Here is a 24,080-nt window from a genome sequence, read left to right as displayed (position 1 = left end):
TTTACAACTTTGACACCATCTATTTTTAGAAGGTGAAGGGTCACATTTGACGATTCGTAAAATATCCATAATCACATATTATAAATCTCCCGTGACCACTTCACTCCATACCTTATGAGAGGCTGATAGCATATTCATAGTCGCACAGGTCTATAGGCGAGCAAACTCACAGGCCAGTGTGCTTTATTAAAGAAAAAAACTGTCATGAATATCTTATAGGCTGCTAATGCTGTGATACATTAGGATCAGAAGACATTAAAGTTGTAAAAGCGCATTAGACTGGCAAAAGAAAGGAGGATTAGAAGAATGGGGGAGGATAGAGGAGGGGGTGAGAGACAAAGAACGAAAGAAAGTGGCTTAAACTGAAGAGTATATTTATATTTATATTTAAGTGTGCTGTGAGATATCAAATGTGCAGATACAGTAGGTCAAATGAGTCAGAATAAAGAAAAGGAGACAATAAATAAAAGTCATAAGGAAGGTACATTAAAAACTGCTTATAGTGATCACATCTGTCTGGGTCAAATTGATCTCTATAAGCTGATGATTATTATAACTATAAGTGTAATAATATTTTTTTTCCTTTTCTTCATTTCTCATGCAGAATGATTCTATCCAAAGCTTTTTGATCCATGTAAGTGGTTGATTGACTCTAACTGTGATCACTATAAGCAGTTTCCACTCTAATAAAAAACTCTGCAGAAAGATATACTGCTCGGCCATATTAGATTAGCTATAGATCGCGCGCGCGCGCGCGCGTGTGTGTGTGTGTGTGTGTGTGTGTGTGTGTGTGTGTGTGTGTGTGTGTGTGTGTGTGTGTGTGTGTGTGTGTGTGTGTGTTTCAATAATTCAGTATCTCTAATCTTCAGGGCTGCGTGACTGAAGGGTTTTGACCCTCCCCTCTCTCTCATAATATTGCTGATGTGCAAGTTTAGAGTACAAGTAGTTTTAGTCAGTCCCTCTCCCTCTAGCCATAAGTTAATACTGCTGACCTATGAGTTTGGCCTTGTCCCTGTAGAGGCCTGCTTCCCACCTGAAACACCCTGTGTGTGTGTGTGTGTGTGTGTGTGTGTGTGTTGCAGTGTAAGCGTTTCATATGTGAGAAGTCGTGACCCCGCAGCCTGGAGTACACTTGTCTTCATCTGACTGATTACATATTAACACCCTGGACACACACACACATACAGTCATTGTGATTGAATGGTTCTTTGACCCTTGGTAAGAAGTGACTTGTTCTCTCAGTGGTTGCAGGGACCTCACCCAGTTCATTAATACATCCTCTCCTCTCCTCTCCTCTCCTCTCCTCTCCTCTCCTCTCCTTAACTCCATAACTAAAATGTGTGTTTTTTTAAAAATATTGTTATTTGTGTCTTTCTCAGGTAAGCGGCTCCAGGAGTGGGTGTGCGTGATTCTGTGCCTCTTCCTTTTCATCATCAACTTCTCCTTCCTCCTCCTGCACTTCTACACCGTTCACATCTTCAAGATCATCCTCGGTATCGGTGAGTCGGTCGTCAGAAGCGGTTGATATGGAACAGACATTACCTGACTGAAATAAAGCTTCTGACACATTAGTGACACATGGCAGTAATATAAGTGTACAGTCCAGATGAACAATTTTATAATATTGTAATTGTGGTGTTTGCTTACTCGTCTACTGACAACATTTGTTACTCCTTTTGTCTTCTATCTCTTTCTGTGTTTGTGTGCCAGTTCTAGGAATAGTGACGGCAGACTTTGCATCGGGGATGGTACACTGGGGGGCGGATACCTGGGGATCTGTGGACATCCCTGTTATTGGCAAGGTGATCACACACACAGTCAGGGTGTATTAAACAGCTTCTAGTCCTTTACCGTCAATTCACTACAAACTAAGCCTTACAAATGTAACAATCTCTGTTGTGTTGCTCTGAATTTCAAATAGCATTTGTGGCTGCAGCTCTTCAGTATTTTTAAATTGGCAACCTTATTCTAGAGTGCTTAGGATGAAGATTTGACCAGCAACATTATCCAAATTCTTTTTTTTTCATCTTCAAGTTGATCTACCCTTCATCATATGGGTTTTGTTTTTTCCTCTAGATGTTGAATCAGGGTTTATCGTTAAACTTTTGGTCCTTCAAAGCATTTGTCTGTGATGCTCAATTGAAATGAGCCATTGCTCCACATTATTAAAGGAACAGTAGAATTTTTCAGTCTTTATGCTAAGCTAAGCTAATCACCATACTTAAAAGAAGGATCTGTTTAGGTATGGTATGAATCTTTTAATTTTTGTCAAGAAAGCTAATAATGTCATTTCTCAATATCTTAAACCTTTCCTTTTACTACTGCTACTACTACTACTACTACTAATACTACTACTACTACTGATACTACTACTACACTACTACTAATACTACTACTACTACTGATACTACTACTACACTACTACTAATATTACTACTACTACTAATAATAATGATAATGATATTTCTACCACTACTACTGAACAGTTTTAGCAATGGTAGTCTATTTATCTACCTCCTGTCAAATAATGTTACAAAGTGCTTTACAATTGGCAGAAATCAAATCCAAACTAAAAGTAGAAAAAAATAAGAAAATGGCAATAAAACATTTAAACAACAACAAAAATTGTAAACTGTCAACAAAACAAATAAAAACATAGTATAAGTATTGACAGAAGGCTGTTAAATAAAAAATGCAGGTTATTATAAATATAAAGGGAAAGGTCACTCTCTGTTTACGGTCAGTGTACTGTAATTGACCTTTAACCATTTTATGGTAAATGAACTGTACTTATATAGCACCTTTCTAGTCTTTACAACCATTCAAATTGCTTTACATTACATCTCATTCACCCATTCACACACATTCATACACTGATGGCAAGGGCTACCACACAGGGTGCCAACCTGCTCATCAGGAGGAAGTTAACTATTCATTCTCATTCACACACCGTTGGCGGGAGCAATTTGGGGTTAAGAGGAGCCGGGAATCCAATCTTCCAACGACCGCTCTACCTCCTGAGTCAAAGCTGTCCCTTATAACAGTTTCACATATGTATTTTCCTTGGCTCTTGGACTTGCTGCTTGCATATGTGATTTTCACCACACCACTTCTTTCATGTGTATTTACTGGTAAGTCACATGTAGCAGCTTAATTTTCCATAGCAACAGTGTCTGGTAGTTCATTAGGATTTTTGGTGTTGGAGGTTTTATAAGAATATATAAGAATATACAAAACTTATTATTTGGAATTATGATCTACAGTGAAGTTATTGCTCTGCATGGTGTCTCCTCCAGCTCTTTCTCCCTTCTCTCCAGAGGTTGCATCGCCATGGCAATGTGGTGGTTGCCCCTTACTCCCTAGAGCCTCAGGCCTGCTATTGTGACCTGGAAACTAAATGTCACTGTCTCACAGAGGGATCTCCCTGTAGACAGTAATGTCCATGGTCCCCAATACACATGACACACACCCACACTGAGTCATACACACTTATACTGTACACACATGGAGCCACGCTATGAATGACCTCACCTTGAACCTGCATAACCTGTCACCATACCGTGCCACCATACCATACCATACCCACATGTATGCACATATATGCGTAGGTGTGTGTAAAGATGGATGCCCCTACATTTCATCTCACATTAAAACACATCACCTACATTAACGCAAGCACAGATTTTGCTACATTTCCCTCAGCCAATTAAAGTAAAGGTTAGTCTCATTTCAGCCAATTAAAATCAGAGTGATCAGGTGCAGCATGCAGATTGGTTCCTGTGAATGTTTTGATTAATGGGATGAGGTGTGTGTGTGTGTGTATATGTGTGTGTGTGTGTGTATTTCATCTTCTGTCTTCTGTTTATGAAATATTCATTGATAATTAATTAGTTGAAATGTGGAAGCTGATGTGTGTTTTGAGCATCGTGAGGCATCCTAATTATAACGACATTATCATTGCTTGCTGCACCCATATTTTACCATTTTATGATTAATGATATTGTAATATTTGTATTATTCACTGTTGAATTATACTAAATGTGATTAGTCACATGATCTGCATTCTACTACAAGCTTAGAAATTATTATGAAATTATTATGTCCTGATAACGATATGATGATAAAAGCATGAATAAAAGACAAATAAAAGTAGTCTTGCATGTTATTTGAATAATGTTATTATAACTAGACAGCACTCTGTTGCACACTATTGAACACTCATGCTGCAGAGTTGTATTCAGTTCCTCACAATTCATTGTTCTGGACATACAGAATCCAGTCTGTAGCTGTGTCATGTACCATCACAAATAAGACCTGCACACTGACTCTGATCCACAAAACTAAACAGACAATCTTTTCACTTGAGTCTTCAAAGTTCCCATAACTTAATATTTAGACTTGTTTTAAGTGACTAACTGCTGTAGTTTTCTGTAGTTCATTCCAAGCAGATGAGCCGCCTACATACAGTAAAAGCTCTGTCATAAAGCTGTGAAACCTCAGTAGAGACAGCTGCATGGAGTCCAGGAGCCAGTCGCACCATCTGTGGCCCTCACCACACAAACTAATTAGCTGTTACCAAATATTTAAACCCAGTTGCACTGCCAGGTGTAACTGTTAGCTAACCGAGTCAACTGACAAAGCTAATGTTAGCCTAGCACTATGTTCATGTTTATGTACGTTTCAGCTGAATGATGTCAACTGGAAAGAGTTTAAATTACATTTTATGAATATAACACAACATAGGAAATTACAAAACTGCATGAATGCTACCAAGTATTTTGGTAGTTAAAGGTAAACTATGTAGGATTTCCATTAAAAAAACAACTATAGGTTCATACAAAAGTAATCCCTTATGACCCACTAGAAGTTTGTGGCAGTGTGTGTATCTACAAAGACCTCAATCTTTGGGCTGTGGGTGTGAAGCCCCCAGCTAATAACAGCACACAGGGTGTGATGTCAGGACTCCATAAAAACATAGCGACCAGGTTACATCACTATTTTTTGTGTTTGTTTTAACAATGTACTTATGTTGTTCCCCTAAATGCTTTCAACAGCAGCACAACTCCACTTTTGAAAGTAATTATACTTTCTTTTTTGTGGAAAAACCATATCAGAGACACATTATTGTTCCAAGTGGGATGCACCAATCAGATATTAATATCGGCCCAAATATTGACAAAATAGCAGATCGTGAATCTAATCATGGGGCTGATCTATTCACTTCAATTCTATGTTTGTGCCACATGCTGTATCATGCGTCAGCTGCACACACAGCATGCTGGTAGACTTGATTCACAACAAATACAGAGCCGATGCACAATTTATTATTTTAATAATAAAACCAATTCAGTACATTTATATCTTTGTGTTAATTTGTTACATTTTGTTTTACAAAGTTAGGAAAGTAATGTTTAAGTCAAGCATGATGCCTTCAGTCTCTTCCACACGACGAGATGTACAGTATATTAATTCAACTATGGTATCAGATCTGTAATGGGTATCCGGCGATATGCAAAGCCCAGGTATCAGTACCGTTATCGGGACTGAAAAAGTCCAATCGGAGCATCTCTAGAGCCAAGCAGAATATTTATACACAGACGAGGGACAAATTAAAGAAAAAATCAACATAAAATGTCTTAGTAAGGTGTTTGGCAACCATGTGTTTCCAGAACAGCTTCAATGCTCTTTGGCATTCATTCTGCAAGTGTGAACTCTACTGGAGGGATGAACACCATTATTCCAAAAGATATTCCCTCAGTTGTGTTTTGATGATGGTGGTAGAGAGCGCTGGTCCAAAAATCTATCATAGTGAATGTCATAGCATATGATTCACATCATTTACATACTCATCAATCCATTCAGTTACCCCTTCTATGGATGTGGGCATTGTTATCCTGGAAGAGACCACTCCCATCAGGATAGAAATCTTTCATCATAGGATAAAGGTGATCACTCAGAACTACTTTGTATTGATTTGCAGTGATCATTCCCTCTAGGGGTACAGGTGGATCCAAACCATGCCAGTAAAATGCCCCCCACACCACAACAGCGCCACCAGATCTCCTCACTGTAGGGGTCAAGCTTTCAGACCTGTACTGGTGTTTCCTTTGATTTGTCACCCGTCTGTATGTCCGACACATCTGGAGGGGATACATATCATTTCTACACAGGTCAGTGTTGGGTTTTGAGGCTTTGTCATCACAGCTTTAAGATAAATCCCATTCCTACAATACAGTTTGAAGCTAAGTGACTCCAGAAAGGCTTTATTTACAGTCTGTTTAGTGTGATGAAATCTAATGAATGATTTCAAATATGTTTACATTTTGTGTTAATTGGGTTTTAATGTAATAATTTCTCTCAGTCTGCAATGAAGCTAGTGTATTTTTCTTAATGAGTACAATTTTCAAGAGGCTCAGTTGGTGTCATTTAGATAAAAACACATTTTTGCACATGTGGCGTACATGCATTGTCCCATCAGTTGAGTCTAAACAATTATTTTATTTTTATTTTTTAAGCCCTGTGTGACTTTATTGTATTTGTTGAAGGTACTATGTGGTTTGATGTTTATTTATCATGTGGTATTTATTGGGGTTTGGGGTAGTTACTGGGACCAAAGGCACAGCGGCAGTCACAGATTTGCATGGTGTGTCGTACACTGTAGGAGACTTCTAATAAAGACTTTAACTGGTAGAGAAGAATGGAGCTTTGCAGAGAAGAGAGGGCTGACAATAGGCTAGAAAATAAACTGTATATGCATGTGTGTGTTTGTGTTTGTGTGTGTGTGTGTGTGTGTGTGTGTGTGTGTGTGTGTGTGTGTGTGTGTGTGTGTGTGAGAGGTGTGCCAGAAAAACAGGGCATACACCTTGATTTTGGTTTTATGTCTGTGTGTGTTGTGAGACAGAGAATAAAGCACGTCTGTGCTCCCAGTTAAGGTTAGTTTGAATATCAAAGGCGAGCACAATGGAGAACACCTGAGGCTAATAATGGTAGAGGTTATAAAGCTAGATGAAAAATTTGAAGACAGTGTTGCTCTTTGTTATTTATCTATTTATTCATTTTTCGTGTATGCATGTAATGCACATGTTCATGTGTATGTCTTTTCTTTATTCCCTGTTGTCTTCATTTGTTAAGACCTCTTTTAAAGATGTTTTTCAGACTGTGCTAGTGTATAGACACCATGAAGAAGCATTAATGAAGATATAACACATGTTTGTCTGCACATATGGAGTCGTGCCCTCCATAACTTGACCATAATGGGATACCTAACAGTCAGAAGAGTCTGCTGTCATTGTATCATAAATAATCTTTCCAGCAGTGAAGGCCACGGAGCAGTAACAGCTGCTACTGGAAACTGCATTTTCAATCTGTCAAAGTCGTTGGCCCAGTATGGCCAGTATGGTCTCCGGGATCTAAGGGAGAGTTTTGCTGCCAAGGTCACAGAGGGAACATTAGGTTTATTTTCTATTTTAATGTGCCTTTTCAATTTGTACATCTGACTCTGGGGTCAAAAAACAAGCCAAATTGTAGTTAAAAAAACCTTTTTACCCGTGTCTAAGGTGGTAAAATAGGCATATCAGAAGCATACAATGTAACCTCAATATCCCAGATTCCATAATTTAAGAAAAAAAGGAAAGTTGGCATATCAAACAAAAAGCAACAAAGGTATATTCTCCATTGTTTACAGGGTGCTGTAGCATTGCCGCTCGATGTTACATGCCTCTATTGGACTAGAAGACCCCAAAAAAATAAAGAATAAAATGCAAGCTGGTGTTAGAAGTGTGCATACCTCAATATTCCTGCTTTGAGTAGAAATGTTGGTTTCATGTCACCCAGCTCTTTATCAGCATAGCAGCTGATAAAAGTACCAGTTTTAGAAAGCTGACAGAAAGCAGCAAGGAAATGCCATGATGTATCGGTCACTGGTGCTCAAAGAATGGATGTGATGTGTAATTTCTCTTCTTGTGTCCTCTTGAATATATTTGCATAACGGTAGTTAATGTGAACATACACCGATTCACATTTTATTTTACAAAATATCAGAAATTAGCCTTATTACTCTTAACTTGTAAAATATTTAGACTAAATGAAAATCCTGTGCATGGTTAGTGAGCCTATTGTGAAAAGCACAATCGCTATATTCACAGAATTCCCTTTTGTTACCATCACACATTCCTTAATGGCAAGTTGCTCTACCTCAGGGTTATGTGTAAAATCCTCCCATACTACATACTGCTACTGCTAATGCTCTTCATTAGAAATTGTATTAAAACGATTTGCTTTGATTTGAATCAATTAAAGTCTTTTTACTGCACAGGACTAAAAATGCAACACTGACTTTAACAGTTTACTATATTTTCCCAGTAGTGTTCAGAACTATTCCTCAGCGATGCTTCATTTTTTTTTATTTTCTTGTTTTTTTGGTTTTTTTTTTGGTCGTCATCTTGTCGTTGAGCTTTAATTGACTCAACAAGGATTTCGCAGTCCTCTAATGACACCACTTTGAGGACAAAGTCACGCTCATTAGTTCCCAATGATGCCCAATTCACATTGAAATTTGCCAGATGTGCTTATAGTTTAGGGATATATGTTTGAAGATTCCTCCTCCCTGTCTCTTTTTCTTCTTTTAAAAGCATCAATACCACTCTCCTTGTGTCAATTTCCATCTTTCTTTCTTCTAATATCTTTAACAAACATGTTTCTTTTAAGGCTTCTCTCTAATGAGGCTGATTAGAGTGTCGAAGGAGAGTTACTAAAGTCAGATGTTACTTAAAGGCCAGAGGGGGGACTGATATTTGGAAGAAAGCACAGATTTGGACAAAAAAAGTAAGAGAAAAACGAAAGAAACCAACAAAAAAGTGAGATGAAAATACAGTAAAAAGGTCGTAAGGACAAAAAAAAGAAGGGGGCGGAAGGGCGTGTCCATCCAACCAGTGGGATGGCGCCGGTTGCTGGGGCGATGGGCGATGTGAGCTGGTGATTAAGAGACGTCGTGCGAGGCGGGCCGTTAAACGGTGTGGGATTAGAGGACACGCGGCGACCGTTGGCCCGCCGTTAACTGGTAGCGCTGATGCCGCCCCGCTCGGCACGACCTCCGCAGCTTAGCCGGCCTTTCATCTGGCTGAGGGCTGCGGCAAGTGGAGGGGGGTTATGGGAGAGGAGGAGGAGGATGGGGTGGGGGGCAGAAGAGAGCAGAGATGGGTACATAATTGTGAAGATATCAACAGATAGTTTCTGTGTTTCCAGCGGCACCTACCATCGATGCTCACAGATAGGCGCATGCGATTGGTGCTGAACGGCTAACACGACAATAATGAGTTTTCATGCTGATGTTTCCATGGCTACACACACTCACACACACACACACACAATACACGTGCACGCGGTGCAATACAGATGCAAACCTTCCTTTTTTTGCTTTTTCTGCAGAGGGAAATAAATTACCTTTATCCTCTCTGTCTCTGTCTGTGTGTGTGTGTGTGTGTTTCTTTTTGTCTTCTTTTGTGCTTCTGAGATTCAGATTCAGTCTTTTATTTGAGACCCCCATGCTCTCACAGACAGGTCTGACAGTGTCTGCCTCTGCACAGAGCAGAGCAGGTGGGGTTTGCAAGGGTGTGTGTGTGTGTGTGTGTGTGTGTGTGTGTGTGTGTGTGTGTGTGTGGGTGTGTGGGTGTGTGTGTGTGTGTCTGTGAGGCATCCATGGGTCATTTGTGTGTATGAGTGTGTTTGTGCAAGTCGACTGCTGTTCTGTGGTTTATTAGGATGCTGGATATGAGCTTTGGGGTTGCGCAGGATGCTGAGCAGTACTGAATCACTCTGTGTGTGTGTGTGTGTGTGTGTGTGTGTGTGTGTGTGTGTGTGTGTGTGTGTTTGCGCATTCATTTCCATCTGCATTTGTGTAAACAGTGTAAACGATGCTTTCCAGTATCTGTGTTCTCCTCTAATTTAAAGTGAATGTAAATTAACTGGAAGAGTCTACAGTTATTTTAATGCTTATCATCATTTATCACATCAGTTCCATTTAGCAGAAACTGGATGTGTTTATGTTTAACTGAGAAACCAGAGAAACACACTGTTTTCTGTTTATTTGACATAATTGTATTTGGGCTTCCAGTTCCTTCAACTAATTTCTGTACTTGTTTTTATTTCAGTCAGATTTCTCATTTCGACCAAATACTCCCTACATTCTGTATATAAGTAAAAACACTAGGCCTTTTCTGGGGTTAATTTCCTTTTGGATCCCAATCTGTATGTTGATGGCCCCAAAATAACTTTCTTCTCTTTTCTTTATTTGTGGGATTCATTTATTAAAAGCAGGACTAAGATTGCTGCAGTCTATTTCAGCATCTCATTCAAACTGCTGTGGCTCTTAGACAAGCCTCCAATAGGTTAATAAGTCCCTCCTCTCAATTTAAAGCTGTCTTGTACTGTAACAAGTCTACGATCTCTGAGTAACCTCCCTATCTTACAAGGCTTTAGAGGGTAAAGGGAATTAGAGGAATGATGATATTTTTAGCTCTTTCTTTAACTCTCTATCTCTGTCTGTTTCTCTCTCTGCAGGCATTTATTCGTCCGTTCAGGGAGCACCACATCGATCCAACCGCCATCACTCGCCACGACTTCATCGAAACCAACGGCGACAACTGTATGATCCCCATCCTACCACTGGCTCACATGGCCTACAAGTTCCTCACATACACACCAGGTAGCACACATATATAAGAGACTACACACACACACACACACACATGCACGCACACACACACACACACACACACACACACACACACACACACTAGGATGAAGTCACAGAAAACATAAAATGCTGAGAAGATGGACTGCAGAGTTGTATTTTAGAGGTGACATCCACGTGTGTCATGAGGAGTTGAACAGTGAGAGACAATCTAGTACATCCTGATATTTGAGGCTGGAAGAAAAGATGTGAGGAGAAGACAGAGGGAGGATAGTGAAAGAGGGGTGAAACCTGCTGTTGCATGCCAGGACTCAAGGTTTTTATAGCTCTTGTATAGTTGTTATGCAGTGTGAATGATTTCCTCCCACTTCTAAACCCTTTTGTTATCACCTACAAGTGAGAAGCAGCATCACTAGGAGAGCAGACCGCTTGCAGATGTTCCTGCTACCTCACCTCCTCCTGCAGCGTCAAATGTGCAGAGGTCGCTAGTGTACTGATGCATGATCCCTCACCTGCTTCCCACACATGAACACTGACATTCACATAAAGCTGGAACGTGAATGTAAACTTTTTAAGGTTAACCATACTGGTGTCTAACAATCTGTAGCAGTGACTTTGTGAATGTTTTTGAGTGTTGCGTGATGTCAAAAGTAGCCCAGCAGCTTCTGAGGTGGATGAAGTGTGTCCACTGATCATGAGGGGGTGGGGGTGGTGGGGTGGCAGGGGGGGTCATGAGGTAGTTCTGCTGGTAATCACGGTAGCACTGACCTTACGAGCGAAGGGCAGGAGGGGAGAGACCGGAGGAGGAAGAGCAGCAAGAGAAAGAGAGCAACCTGTTATTGGGGAAGTGACGCCCTCCCACCCACCCCCACCCGTCATGTGTGCACTTCAACTTGAGCTGAAAGGTCACCGATGGGCCGAGAGGAGGAGGAGGAGGAGGATGAGGAGGAGGGGAGTTGACACCAGTTAGCTAGGTTGAAGGGGAGGTTAGCTACAGTTCTGTGGGGTTAAGCTTCTCACACAAATCTTTGATGAGCTGAGATGAAACATTTCTGCTGTCATGTACAGTACAAACCAGTTATCTGCTTATTTAATCAAATAATTCAAATGTAATTAGCAGCCACAGTTGTACATGTTTTAAACAGAAAAAACCTGATCCCATAACTGAATGAAGATGCCAAATAATAACACTAAGCACTGAACAGTAGTATGCTTTTTGTTAACGTCAAAACACTGATTAAAAAACTGAATCGGTTACTTTTCTTGGACAAAATTAACTCATGCTTTTATAGATTAGATTATGAATTAGCAAAGCTGGAAATGTATCTGATGTCAGTGGAGTAACACTACGCCCTATTGAAAAGTTTGAGTTATGCAGGAGTGAATAACCTTTTTTATAATATTCATGGTAAAGAAAACTTCAGGGTACAATATGAGAGTAGAGATCTCATATTACAGATTAGAGATACATTGCCCAGATTGATATATCAGTTGATTATTTCAGATTGGTTTATTTGAACATTTGTAAAGTCAGAGAAAAATAGTAAGGTTGCAAGGTCTTTATCAGGATGAAAATAGTAGAAAAGAGAACAGTATGTAATGTGCCGGCTTCAAATATGACATTTCTCCTTGTTCTGCCCAGGAGTGCTTGAAGAACATCTTTACTTATTCTGTGATCACTAGCGAGTGGAGGGTGTGTGTGTGTGTGTGTGAGTTAGGGAAGATTGGGGGGGGGGCAGGGGGAGCAGAAGTGAGGTCCACTTGTAGGTGACATCCACACCTGTCATGTCACACACCACGGGGAGTCATGAGGTCAGGAGACATACACGGGGAGGGACGCGGTGACATCTACACCTGTCATGTCTGCACCTTAAGAGGTCACCGTTAAGAGTTTGAGACGGAGGGTGAGAGTGCACGGAGAACACAGGGAGCGGAGAGAGTGTGTGTGGAGGGGTGGGGGGAGGTTTTGGAGGCAGGAGAGGGTCATGTAGCGGTAAGATGACATCTAAACCTGTCATGTCAAGCTCCTCACAGTGTCAAGCGGTCACCAGACAAAGACGGAGACAGGGGTTGATGGGGGGAAAGCTGAAAGCCACGAGGTGACATCTCCAGCTGTCATGTCTGCACTTGAACCGGGGTCAAGAGATCGCTGTTTTAACCGAAGAGAGGGAACGAGGGATGAAGGTAGACAGAGAGAGGACAGCTGTAAGTCATACCGACAGAAAGACTCGAGTGAATTACGAGAGTTAGCTGAGTGACGGACAGACTTCAGAGCTGAAGGAGAGGACGGAAAAGACAGACAGACAGACATCTACATCTAAACACTGTTCAAATGACAACAACAGAAGACACTTTTTACACCGCTTTCATGCAAATTATACAATGTCCAGAAATATCTCACACAGCTGCTCCCAATGTATGAGTCTTGACATGTTTGTCATCTGTCAGCTCGTATCAAGACTGACACAATAAACAATTCCCAGATACCGACCCCTTCTATAAGGATTCTTTTCATGGATTCAGGCCTGGTTGTGGTCTGTATTTAAGAGCTTGGAGGACAGAGACACAGCAGTTTGACATTTTTAGTAGTCTGTCCACCACTTTCATATCGAATTATCTCAAAACTAAAATAAGATGGATTACAGTGCAAAGTTTTTCATACTGTCCTGAGGATGAGTGCTACAGCTGGGTATTGTTTAAAAAATGACGATACTAGTACCAATCCATAATTTCTAGCTCTGGGTGCAAAAAGGATTGATTGCAGGTATCATTTGATGGGAGATGTTTCAATACTACTTGGTATTGATTTATTTCGGTCAATACCTTAAAAGTATGAAGTACCGATACCCAGCCCTAATGAGTACATGTGGTTTCAGTCATCCCCTGACTTTTCCTCTTGTGCCACCAGCAGCTAAATGTTTTAGCACTTATCCTGTGAAATATGTATCTGAATAAGCCGAAGGTAACATTTTTCACAGACATTCCTGTTCCCCACAGCTGATCTACAGCATGATGCAGTGCGTAGGAATACAGAAGTTCCATGGTTGAGAAAATGTAGTGCCTAAGCAAAGGCCTTTCTGACAGCAAGGTACAGCTGTGAAAATATAACATACACTTAAACTGATATTGATTTTCTTTTTTTAAGTAGTTTTTTTTTAGGTGGCTAAAATACATGTTGCTGCTGGCCCTGTATATTACTTCTGCCTACCTCTCCAAACTGACAAAAAACATGATCCATTATATTTTAACAGGTTAAATGAAAATACTACTACTACTAACTACTGTACTACCATGATTTGAGAATTTATGCAATTTTACTCTGAGAAACATTACAATGCTTTTTTTTGTGTCACAATCAATCCAATACTTTTATTCCCTTTATATTTTATCTTACATGGTTACCTCAAACTCAAACTATAAACATTTTTCAGCAGTTTTCCCCCCGTGGCTGATTAAATCTAACCGCTTTACTCTCCCCCAGTCACATCGTTTTGTTTTATAGTGTTGGACTCAGGCCCTGTATCCTTATTTTAAAGCAATATCATCACATTAAAGTAAAAATATACTCCAAATGCTGCTCCGCTGTGACTTCCACACTGAGCCTATTCTCCAACCTCCACCTGAACTCCAACTCCACCTCCATCTCAGCACCACATGAAAACAAACCACACATCCTGTCCAGTCCCAGAACGCCTATGTTGGAATGAGGCGCAGCTCTTTTCAAACATTAGACTACGATTTGCAATGGTTGTTTAAATATTTAAAGGTAAGGGGTGATGATTCATAGCTACATTTAAACATCAGTGGGTCTTTTACCTGCTCAAAGAAATACACTGATTTTCTTGTGTGATGGCACACGTGTGTAGAGGGGTGAAGTGTCTCACCCCTGACTGACTGCCTTAAATTTTCCTCTTGATGCCTACAGTGCTGAAGCAATCGCATCGTGATAAAAAAAAAAAAAACTGTCCGGAATAATCTGTTCAATTGATGTGGGTGTGACCAATCTCCCCTCAGCCGCTCTGATTTTGCACACAGATTATTTGAAGGACAGTCTCTGCTCAGCGTCTACCTGATGTTATGTTATGTTACATTACAGCCTATTTTATACTCCTCTTTCTCTCCCTCCATCCTCCTGTCTTTGTTCTCTCCTCCTCTCTCCCCTGTCGCCACTCTTCCCCATCTTTCTCCATTTCTTCTTCTTTCGCCCGTTCCTCATCCTCCCCCATGGTCTCTTCATCTCTCCAAGGCTCCTGCCAGCATCCTCTCTGTGGGAGTGCTACGCCTTCGTGCTGGCCCTCTTCATTACACTAACCAGTTTGATCAATTATTCTATTAACTTTACTCTTCTTTTTCTTTCTTTACTCGCTCCTCTCTCTTTTTGTCTGTCTGTCTGTCTCCTGTCACCTCTCAGAGGCCTTGGCGGCGTCCTACCCTTGGGACTGCTACGTCTTTGCCCTGGCGGTTTTTGTGACGTTGACCAATCAGATTCACAAGTGGAGCCACTCCTACTTCGGCCTCCCGCGCTGGGTCACGCTGCTCCAGGACTGGCATCTGGTATTGCCACGGAAACACCACCGAATCCACCACGTCTCGCCACACGAGACGTACTACTGTATTACGACAGGTAAGAATTAGTACTGCTTTGATACAGTGCAGTAGAGAGTCAAATTTTACACTAAGTTTTTAGTGTATAAGAGAATGAACGAATACAAAAGAAAAAGAAAAATAACATTGAAAAATCAACTTGTCCTCAGCAATTTAAAGGACCAGTTCAAACTTGTAGCAGCCAATAATGTAATAACGACTGATAGCGTTTTAATGGCCGATAACATAATAAGGATTGATAACATAACAGGGACCGATAACATAATAAGGACTGATAACATAATAAGAACCAATAACATAATAAGAACCAATAACATAATAAGAACCAATAACATAATAAGGACTGATAACATAATAAGAACCAATAACATAATAAGAACCAATAACATAATAAGAACCAATAACATAATAAGAACCAATAACATAATAAGGACTGATAACATAATAGGGAGCGATAACATAATAGGGAGCGATAACATAATAAGAACCAATAACACATAATCCTTTTGTCTGTTGTAATATGTAATAAAGTTGATAACGTAATAACTTGCCATTAATGTAATAAGTTATAACGTTATTGTCTGGTTATTACATTATTGTCTAGGGGGGGAAAAGGTAACAAATGTAAAAACTGGAGCCGATAATGTAATCATTTTCTCACATGACTCACATCCATGGTACTTACCTACGTTATCGGCTTTATTACATTTAAAACAGGCAAAATGATTATGTTATTGGCCGTTATTACGTTATTGGCTGCTACAAAACTTTCTTCATGTTTATTTTAAAACAACACTCACATATATAACAGGTACTGCTTGCTGTAGTCAGTCCTTGTGTCCATACTGCCAAGGAGAGATTCCAGCTATCAGAAATTGTTGTGATGTACATTTGGTCATGTGAGTATGTTTAAGATGATTCATCAGATTTAAATGACCGTTGTTCAGCCGTGCCAACTAATCATGAGTACATGAGTCATTCAGCATGATCAGCCAGTCACGTGAGAGCTGACCATGCCATCAACACTCTACTAATGTTGCCGCTATTTTATAATAAGCACTGTCATTCAGAGTAGCTTCATCAAAGGAAATCAAATCAAACCTCTATCTTAGCTCAAAGAACTAAGTGAGCTGGAGATGAATTAACATGATCCTTTAAGCCTGATAACAAGATATTAGTCTGGATTAGTTAAGCCACATTCGAAAGACGGGACCCAGTTTATCTTTACAATACTTTACATACATATTACCATCTTTGAAAGTTGATGTTTTCAAAGAGAACATATTTTTTCTACTACCATTCCCCTCATCATGACCGTTTAGAGATGAATGGGTTAAAACAGGGGGGGCCTAAAATAAATGTAACAGTGTACCTTGTTTTAATTTTGCGTCCATCGTGACATCAAGACACTAAAGTTTAAAGTGTGTGTAACGTGACTTTTTCACCGGTATCAGATGGTCACCAGTGTGTAAGTATGTTGCGTTCGGCCATTTTAGATCAACATAATTGAATCTGATGACACCAGAATTATTTCACTTACAATTCTCGGTTGATTCGAGACAAAATGGCTGCTGTGTCTGTCTGTCTGTAGGCTTCTTATAAATAACTAAAAGACAATGTTGTGTTTGCGTGTGCGCGTGTGTGTCTTTAGAGACACAAGGCCTTCGTAATAGATCCACATTCAGTATTCTGTGTGCATCTGGGTGAGAGGGAGAGAGGGAGGGAGAGAAAAAGAGAGAGGATACACAAGGGGGATTCGGCTTGTACGTCACCCTGCGCCCCTGTGGACGACAGATGTGTGTGTGAGCGAGTCGAGGGGGGTGGCACGGTGAAAGTGTGTGTTCCAACGCGCATGCACTCGTGTACATCTGCATACTCGAGCATCTGTGTGTGTGTACTAGTCTTTTTGACCTCCTCCTCGGTTTCCAACCTGTGTGTGTGTGGATGTGTGGGTTGGTGGCGGTCGGACGGGGAGGGGGGGGCCCACAGGGGACGGCGACGGCCCCCTGCTCCCCCAGCCTTAGCTGCCTGGGCCGGGCCTGGATTCCACTGGGGCTTGCCTAGCTGCCTTTGTGTTTGCCACCGGCTGACAATCCCCATGTATATTTAATGCTAACCTGCTGTCTGTTCTAACAAATAGGACTTCACAGGCAGAGGGGGGTTGGAGGACAGGGGAGGGGTGGGGGGGGGGGGCGGTTGGAGAGAGTGGGAGGGCAAGGCGAGGGTGGATAGGAGGAAACAGGGATTTGGAGGAATAAAAAGGAATATGCTGCAAAAGGAGAGATGGACTGAGAGAGAAATAGAAGAAGGAGAGATGGAGTGAAAGAAAGAGAGTGAAATCAAACAAAACCTCTGGCTGCTTGACTGTCTTCCAACAGAGAGGGTCACTGGAGGGATACACACACAAACACACACACACACACACACACACACACACACACACACACACACACACACACACACACATCCCTGCAGCTATAGCATGCACCCTATGCAAACACATCATGGGTGGTGGGGTGTGAGCAACAGACAAGGGTAGCCTAAGTACACACAACTCATGTGGATGTCTCTATTTGCTTCTTGCTACTGTTGGTGTGTGTGTTTGTGTGTGTGTTCGTGCATCGTGTGTAAAGAGCGCTAGTGCATCTGACTTCTTTTATTTCTGCATTAATGTTCTTATGTTATAGTCCATGTGGGCTTACAAAGTGAAACCGTATGCAGTGTAGTATTCTTTGACTTTATACATAGATGTATACATAGATCATGTGTGTGTGTGTGTGTGTGTGTGTGTGTGTGTGTGTGTGTGTGTGTGTGTCTTTGGTAATAATAGTAAAATGGCTTTTAATCTCAAACGCCAAGGGATTTCTCAGCTGCCTCTAAAGCAGTGATGCTTGTACATCTGTGTAATGGGCTCAGCAAAGACATGCCTGTGTGTGAGTGTGTGTGTATGGGAACAGTCACATGTATGCACACAGACTATTGTACAGTCATGCATGCATGCATGTGTACATGTAAATGTACTTTGGCCTGTGGCCATACATACATTAATGTATTTACCTCAAACACATATATTCATCCATTAGCTCCTACAGTTCTGTAAACTGAAAGCGCGCGCGCGTGTGTGTGTGTGTGTGTGTGTTATTCCTCCAAGTCCCTGTAATGTAAACCATTAAATTGTGAAGACTTGATTTAAGGTTAGGTTATGGTTAGGATAAGTTTCTCGGAATTGAATGTAAGTCAATGTAATGGTGTGTGTGAGCTTGTGTGTGTGTGTGTGTGTGCGTGTATGTGTGTGTGTGTGTGTGTGTGTGTGTGAGAGCTTGTGTTAGTAGGGGCTAAGGATATCTCCTGGGAGAGTCCCCACATCCCTCCACCCCTCTGAAATCTAGTCTGCACACCATGATGAGAGTGAGACGGGAGGTTTAAGACGGAGACAGAAGAACTGAGGATCGGGGTACAGATGGGAATAGAGGAGGGGGAAAGAAATAAAAACAATAGAGTGAGAAGGAAGTTAAGTACAGAAGAGTGAAATCTGAGGTGACACAAAGAGACATGAAAAGCTAAAAGAGACATTAGGAAGACGTTCAGTGTGTCTGGAGGGAGGAGAGAGGAAGGGGGGAAGGCGGAGCTGGGGTTGAAGGAAGGATGGGTAGAAATGGGTCGATATGAGCCAGTGCTTGCCCTGTGGGTGCTGCTGGAGCGGTGGGCGGAGCCAGAGACAAAACAAATATCCAAATACTGTAGCAAATTCCCCTCAGGGCTCCGAGACTGTGGACTGATCTGTCTTAAACGCTTAGGCTTGTACATCAGTATGATCCCTCAGGTCTCTGCTTACTGGATATGATTTAGTGGTTTTAATTTTCTTATTTGATGCAATATTATCAAAAGAATAAGTCAAATTATAAACTCATTTTTAGAAATTCTGACCAATCATTCTTTCTTTCATTTCATTTCTTTATTCCTAACTTCATCTTTCCAACTTTACTCCTCCATCTTCTCATTTCCTTCTTTTTCCCTTTTCCATTCACATCAGGCTGGTGTAACTATCCACTGGACCAGCTGGGCTTTTGGAGACGGATGGAGCGACTGATCGAACGGCTGACGGGGCAAAAACCACGATCAGATGACATGGCGTGGGCCAAGAAGACCGACTGATAACCACACACACACACTCGCACACACACACACACCCACACAGAAAAAGACCCACACAGAACGATGGAAGGATGGACCGATGGGCTTGCAGATGCATACTGCAGATGTAGAGATGGATGAGGGGAAACACACACACGCACACACACACACACATACACACACACACACACACACACACACTTTTTCATGTCTCTGTGCTTCTTGCTTTTTTTCGCATAAGAGCAAACATTCAAAGAAATGATGTTTGCAACCAAAAAAAAAAAAAAACTAAGCCGGTTCAAGTGATTTCTGTGTTTGCTGAAAGTAAAAGGTGAAACCATAACTGAACAACACTCAGCAATCAGCTAGTGCGTTTGTAGGCCTGTTAAACCAATGAGGTGTGGTGGTGGTGGTGGTGTTGTGGTGTGTAGGTGTAGGAGGTTTCTGGAGGTTGGGCTCTCCAGGAGTTACACCACACATGTACACAGCTTCACACACACACACACACACACACACACATGCGCACACACACACGTTTAGAAATCAAATGATCAGTCACTGTCTCCTTTGATTTCTTCTTGTATTTATGTTCATTTTAAACTTTACAGAGCCACTACTAGTTACATCATCACCGTCCTAAACACTCATGGCTGCATTTACACACAAGAAGGTGTAAATCTTATGATTGTGTGCTTTAGATAAAATACTTAAACATCAGACGTACTAAAGAAGGAGATTATAAATCCTGTCTTTTGTGCCTGTGCTTGAATTTTAAATGATCTCCACAGTCGGGGCCAGGCGAGAATTGATCTAAAATATACTGCAGCTTCCGTCATAACTTTTATAGCACTAATAATATGATAAAAAACATGTCCGAAGTCCAGTAGTGGATGTATAGTTGTGCACTTTTAACCTCTTTTAATAGTGCGCACAGACACAAGTGAAACAACTTTTTTGCAACTGCATAATTCTCATTTTCAAAATGTCGGTGTTAGTTGTTAACAGCACCTTCTGGTCATCCTACGCGTGCTTTAATAAACTCCAATTCCTTCCTCATTGATGTTTTTGTACCGAAAGACACCTCAGCGCAGTTAGCTTTAGGTAAACACATTATACGTACCGATTTAAAAAGCTTCACAGCGGCAGATTAATGAAGCCTAAAAAAATGATCGTTAAAGTCTTTTAATTGTAATGAGATTTAAGTAGAAGCTTTTGAATCCTGATGAGTTTTAGCACAAATGATAAGCTTATTCGTAGTAAAGAAGCATATAATCGTGTTGCACTTTCATGCAAATTAAAGGGGAAGCCAATCATTATTGTCTCCTTGTGTACAACATTTGAGGTCATATCAGGAACAGGGCTGTCAGAATTAAAGTCAAGCGGGTTGAACTTCTTCTGGATGGATTCAGTTTGTAATCGATGGTTTAGAAAGTTAAAGATGACGTATTTTTTATTGCACATCTGTAACATCTGTACCAAAAGAACTGTCAGTCAAACACAGAGAAATTAAACAGCATAAAAGAATATATTTAGTAAATGCAGTGTACATCATTAGAGAGTACACAAAAGAGAAAGGGAAGAGAAGGGAGGATGTAAGCAGGGTTGATGTTTTATAATACACATATGGTGAACTCTCACTTCTACAAGTGTAATTGATGGAAGCAGAGTACTTTCAACATGTACAGTTTTTACCTACCCACACATCTGACATGGCTACAGGCAAGAAATCTATCCATCAGAAGTTCTGTTTTTTTGGAGGATGCTTGTGGCTGCCCACAAAAGCCATAAAATGAGTCTGACGTGTGTGTTTTATCATTAGCTGTTCACCAACATACTGGACGGCTCAGGGCAGAAATAGCTTAGCTGGTTATCGCCTCTGAGTCCTGCTTCTTGTCACATCACTTAAAACTTTTATCTAGCTTTCATTCAGGTTAGGGTTAGGGTTAGGGTTAGCAGCCAAACCACTACTTGAAGCGCTGTCTAATAATTTCAATTCTTATTGTCTTTTTTCCCCCTATTTTATACCACAAATAAACATTCACAGTCACTCAAACCATTTAAACTGCATTAACATCCCAAATCATGCCGCAGAAAAGACAAAGAAACCTCGTAAAACTGCAACTGTAAATACTAAACACAACAAGAAATGTGTCACAGACCTCTAAACTTAAATCAGAGACTCGTTGGAGAAACGTACAGCAGCATTTTCACACCAGTCTGTTTTCTCTGTGCCAGTTCTCTGTGAAAAAGGGAAGAACAAAAGAGAAAGAAGCATCATTTTTTAGTGCGCCAGGGAGCACAATTGATAAGCTTTCTGGTTAAAAGTTGCTTATAGAATGCAAATAATATCTCCAGTGTCTCTGATTTCTGTTTACATTTCATACTGTGACACATGCACTTTAGTTGGCTGTTACTAACTCTGTACTAGAGAGTCTAGCTGCTTGACTAGTTTTCTTTTCTAGGCTGGAAATCCCTTCAATCACAGAGGGTCAATAATAACAGCACTTTATTGTTTTACCGAGTAAATGTCTGAAAACATGTCTACCATCACACACATACAGATGAAATCACATAAGCATTCTCGCTTGCATGCACACACACACACACACACCTCACACACACCTCACACATTCTTGACAAGAAAATCTCATATACACACACACAAACACACACGCTCTTTCTCACGTTGTGTTCTGTTATTTTATCTGGCTTTATAATTTTCTATTTTTTTATTAATAAATCAAGCCTTGTATAGTTCAATTCTGACGTTCCATTTTGCAGCTCAATGCTCGCTGCTCGTCTGCCTTAATGTTTTTATCTGCTCTTTAATTTAAATAAAGGTTTATGAACTCCAGATGTTGATGTACTGTGGTTAACTTTCATATGGAAAAACATACTGGGTGTTTAGTATTGTATAGTATATGTATAGTAAACAAGTTCAAAACTAAAAGCCAATCTAATAAGAAATCCAATCCTCTCTTTCCAATAAACGAGCTGCTCCGCTGAGAGCTTTGAACGGGTAGTTTGAGTGTCACAGGATTTTAATGCTGCTGTTTTGAGTTCCATTAGTGTTTTTAGCTTTAGTGCAGAAGGTGAAGAGGCCGTTGATCCTAAACTATGTGCACACAAACTGCAAACACAAATTTAGGACATATGGCTACAAGGATTAGCACTTTTCATTAATCTTAAAGCATGATTTGATGCCAGGGTTATAATTCTGTGCCCCAGTCAGAAGTTTCTTTTGAGAGGGAAAAAAAACCACACTGTGGATACATGCAACTGCTGAACCACTGGCGCCCTCTAGTGTCTACTCTTATCCCTAGTAGTTTGCATTGGTAAATTACTCAAAACACTCATCACAGAAAAAAAAGTAAAAGAAATATCTGCCTTATAATAAATGTTAGAATTTATCACATCCTCCCTTCACACAGTAGATAATGGATGCAGCGTAGGGCCTTGAGCAGAGGTCACAGTGTCACCTCGTTCTGCTCCATATCTCTGCCGTGTAACCTACCACATCGGTTCAGTGAGTCTTGCCATCCAGAGCAACTTTCCCCCAGAACGCAGAGCCCCCGTCGGGGTACAGCTGCTGCAGCGGCCCCTGTGGATCCTGCTGAGAGCTGGAGGCAGGGCTAGTGCCAGGGAGGAGGGAAGGGAAGGTAATTAGAAAGGAGAGAAGACAAGGACAGGGGAGAATGAAAGGAATATAAAATGGAAGAGTAATATGTGTCAATATAATATTTAAGAAGTTTTCAATTTCTGGTTTACAGAGGTGTGGACAATTTGAACTTTGAGAAATGTTTGAAGAGATGGCAGCAGAATCATGACATGTTATTAAAAAGAAGGGAAGCAATCTGTGCTATAATGTATAGGTGGCCTAGTTATCATTAGCACGGTTTTATTCTATGCTGTATTTTTGACCACTGATTAGATATAGTATTTGTTGATCAAGTGACATCATGTATTTAAATAGACTGTTTATCTATTGTTGCATTTTACCATTGTACTATTTTTCTAATCTTTCTAATTCTCATATATTATCTGACAGGTGACGCACACTATTTGTATTAACCCAAGATGTTCATCAATTAGTCAGATTGATCTTTCCAGTCTTCTCATTGGATGATTGAGGCAGCTCTTGTGTAATGGAAATGTTGTGATGCAGTGAGCAAGACAGTGTTTCATTTCTTCCCCTGACAAACGGGGAAAATATCTGGCTGTCTTTCCGAGATTAGTATTTACTGCAGGAACGTATAATGTTAGCCAGTCCTACGAACACATGTTAAAAGTAAAGTCTCTCTCTTTTATAAAGGACTGCTGAAGTACTGCTGTCATTGGCTGCTCTCTGTGGTGCTCTCTTCCAAGCTGAAGCAGGGGCTTTTATTGTCTCATTCCATTGCTTTCCACAAAGGTAGGTTATAGGTGTGCATGTCCCAGATGGTGTCAGTGGGACACGCTGGCTCCCACATGTAAACTGGGGCCTGCAAACCTTACTGAGACCTGGAGAAAAGGATTGGAGCCTGCAGAACCCAGGGCAGTTCACAGCAGTCTACTTCCACATGGAACATTTTTTTTTTTTAAGATTTATTTTTGGGCTTTGTTTGCCTTTATTTATATAGCAAGTAGCAGAGAGGCCGACAGGAAACAAGGA

At 40.7% G+C, this 24,080-nt stretch overlaps 1 protein-coding gene across 1 annotated transcript in view; it reads left to right on the top strand.

Moving 5' to 3' along the window:
- The window catches only part of si:ch211-212o1.2 (uncharacterized protein LOC492735 homolog), a 43,696-nt gene extending 24,246 nt beyond the window's left edge, over positions 1–19,450 (top strand). Inside the window, exons 2-6 of the mRNA XM_053319351.1 lie at positions 1,380–1,499; positions 1,711–1,802; positions 10,558–10,702; positions 15,102–15,314; positions 19,329–19,450. Coding sequence (XP_053175326.1) covers positions 1,380–1,499; positions 1,711–1,802; positions 10,558–10,702; positions 15,102–15,314; positions 19,329–19,450 — 692 coding nt within the window. The remainder of the gene's footprint in view (positions 1–1,379; positions 1,500–1,710; positions 1,803–10,557; positions 10,703–15,101; positions 15,315–19,328) is intronic.
- Positions 19,451–24,080: the final 4,630 nt, after the last annotated feature.

The sequence above is a fragment of the Scomber japonicus genome, chromosome 5 (assembly GCF_027409825.1).
Source record: "Scomber japonicus isolate fScoJap1 chromosome 5, fScoJap1.pri, whole genome shotgun sequence".
NCBI classification, from domain to species: Eukaryota; Metazoa; Chordata; class Actinopteri; order Scombriformes; family Scombridae; genus Scomber; species Scomber japonicus.
Note: the sequence above shows the minus strand (reverse complement) of the source record. Positions and strands in the feature narration are given on the sequence as shown.